Consider the following 1333-nt stretch of genomic DNA (forward strand, 5'->3'; position numbering starts at 1 on the left):
TCCTGTATACTATGTAGAATCTTAAACTCCTAGCCTTGAAGAATATGTCGAAGAATATGTCAAGCTAGCTAGGGGTTTGTTTCTCATGTTATGCTCTACTACGTCGAGCTGATCTATCATCGTCATCGCGTCGAGATCGAAGTCGCCGATCGTCATATCTGCATCTTCGAGTCTTCACCTGCACACCTTACGTGCTATGGTAGCCTTGGATAGATTGCTTACCCATCTTATCCCCCTACCTACCCACACCTATGTGCCCCATCCAGTAATGCGGTGCGCATTCCGCTTGATTGATCGCTTGATTGATCGTCGATCGGGGAGAGTCCTTGGAGAGATCGCTTTAGGATCTCGGACTAGCAGGGTCCAATGGTTCATTGCCGGGATATGGTGTCTAACTCTCCACCGGCTGGTATTCGAATCTCTCGTCAGCCGTTTCTTGCTTTCCCTCTCTTACCCGGTTAAGAAGAGCCCCCGTCTCACCCGAGAAAATCTAGATCGGAACCGTGACCGGATCCTTCTTTTTTTCTCAGCTCCTGTGAGCGTGCATCGTTATATTTTAGCCGCTCCTGTGACATCCTCATACGGAGTTTGACGTCGTCTTCATCCTTGCTTGTCCCTCCCCGCCTCCGGTGGATTCGCGAGACGCGGATGCGCCGCGGTCGTGCTCGTCCCTGTCCCTGGTAGATAAGCACTAATGCCGGTAGCAAGAAGCCTATAGGCGACGAGGCGTACGAAGCCGGTATCATCGTTCGAACCTCTCAAAGTTGGTGATGAGGGTAAGGTAAGGTAAAATTGTGTCACCACTCCCTCTTCCGGAAAGTTAGCGTCGTTACGCATGCAAGTGATATCGCATTGGCGTAGGCCTACTACGTAGGCGTTGGTATCGGCCGTCAGTAGGCCGTCAGTAGGTCTCTATAGCTCATGTACGTTGTGCAGGAGACTACGTCGTTTTGCCTGTTACCTACCTACAACCTACCTACACCCTACCTATACATACAATACCTTAGGTACTCGAGTAATACTCTCGAGTCGAAGGGGGGGAGGGGGCATCAGGAGGTATCAGGGGGGTATCAGTCGCAAGGGCTGCTTAGAACCCATCCGTCGTGTGTCCAACCTCGCCAAGACATGCAGGTGGCCTCTCGTAGTAACAGCCTAGACACGGAGTATTTATTTGTTCATGTTTTATTCCTAAATTAGCTCCGTCAGGACCGCAGTGGTGGGATGGCGTCCTCCTGCAGCTGCGGGCGCACATCCAACGTCAGATAAGCTGGAGAAGCGAAGTGATAAATCACCAGTCAATCTACATATCTGCTGTATCTGCACCGGATGTCAC

General features: G+C 51.2%; 1 protein-coding gene across 1 annotated transcript; it reads right to left on the reverse strand.

Annotated features, from left to right (window-relative positions):
- Positions 1-249: 249 nt before the first annotated feature.
- Positions 250-746, reverse strand: F4813DRAFT_391714 (uncharacterized protein; the record flags this gene model as incomplete). Its single annotated transcript, XM_049247194.1, has 2 exons — positions 250-406; positions 481-746. 2 exons carry the CDS (start codon positions 744-746, stop codon positions 250-252), a joined length of 423 nt encoding a protein of 140 aa, XP_049097256.1.
- Between the last annotated feature and the right edge of the window lie 587 nt (positions 747-1333).

The sequence above is a fragment of the Daldinia decipiens genome (genome assembly GCF_022478715.1).
Source record: "Daldinia decipiens strain CBS 113046 unplaced genomic scaffold F4813scaffold_30, whole genome shotgun sequence".
NCBI lineage: Eukaryota > Fungi > Ascomycota > Sordariomycetes > Xylariales > Hypoxylaceae > Daldinia > Daldinia decipiens.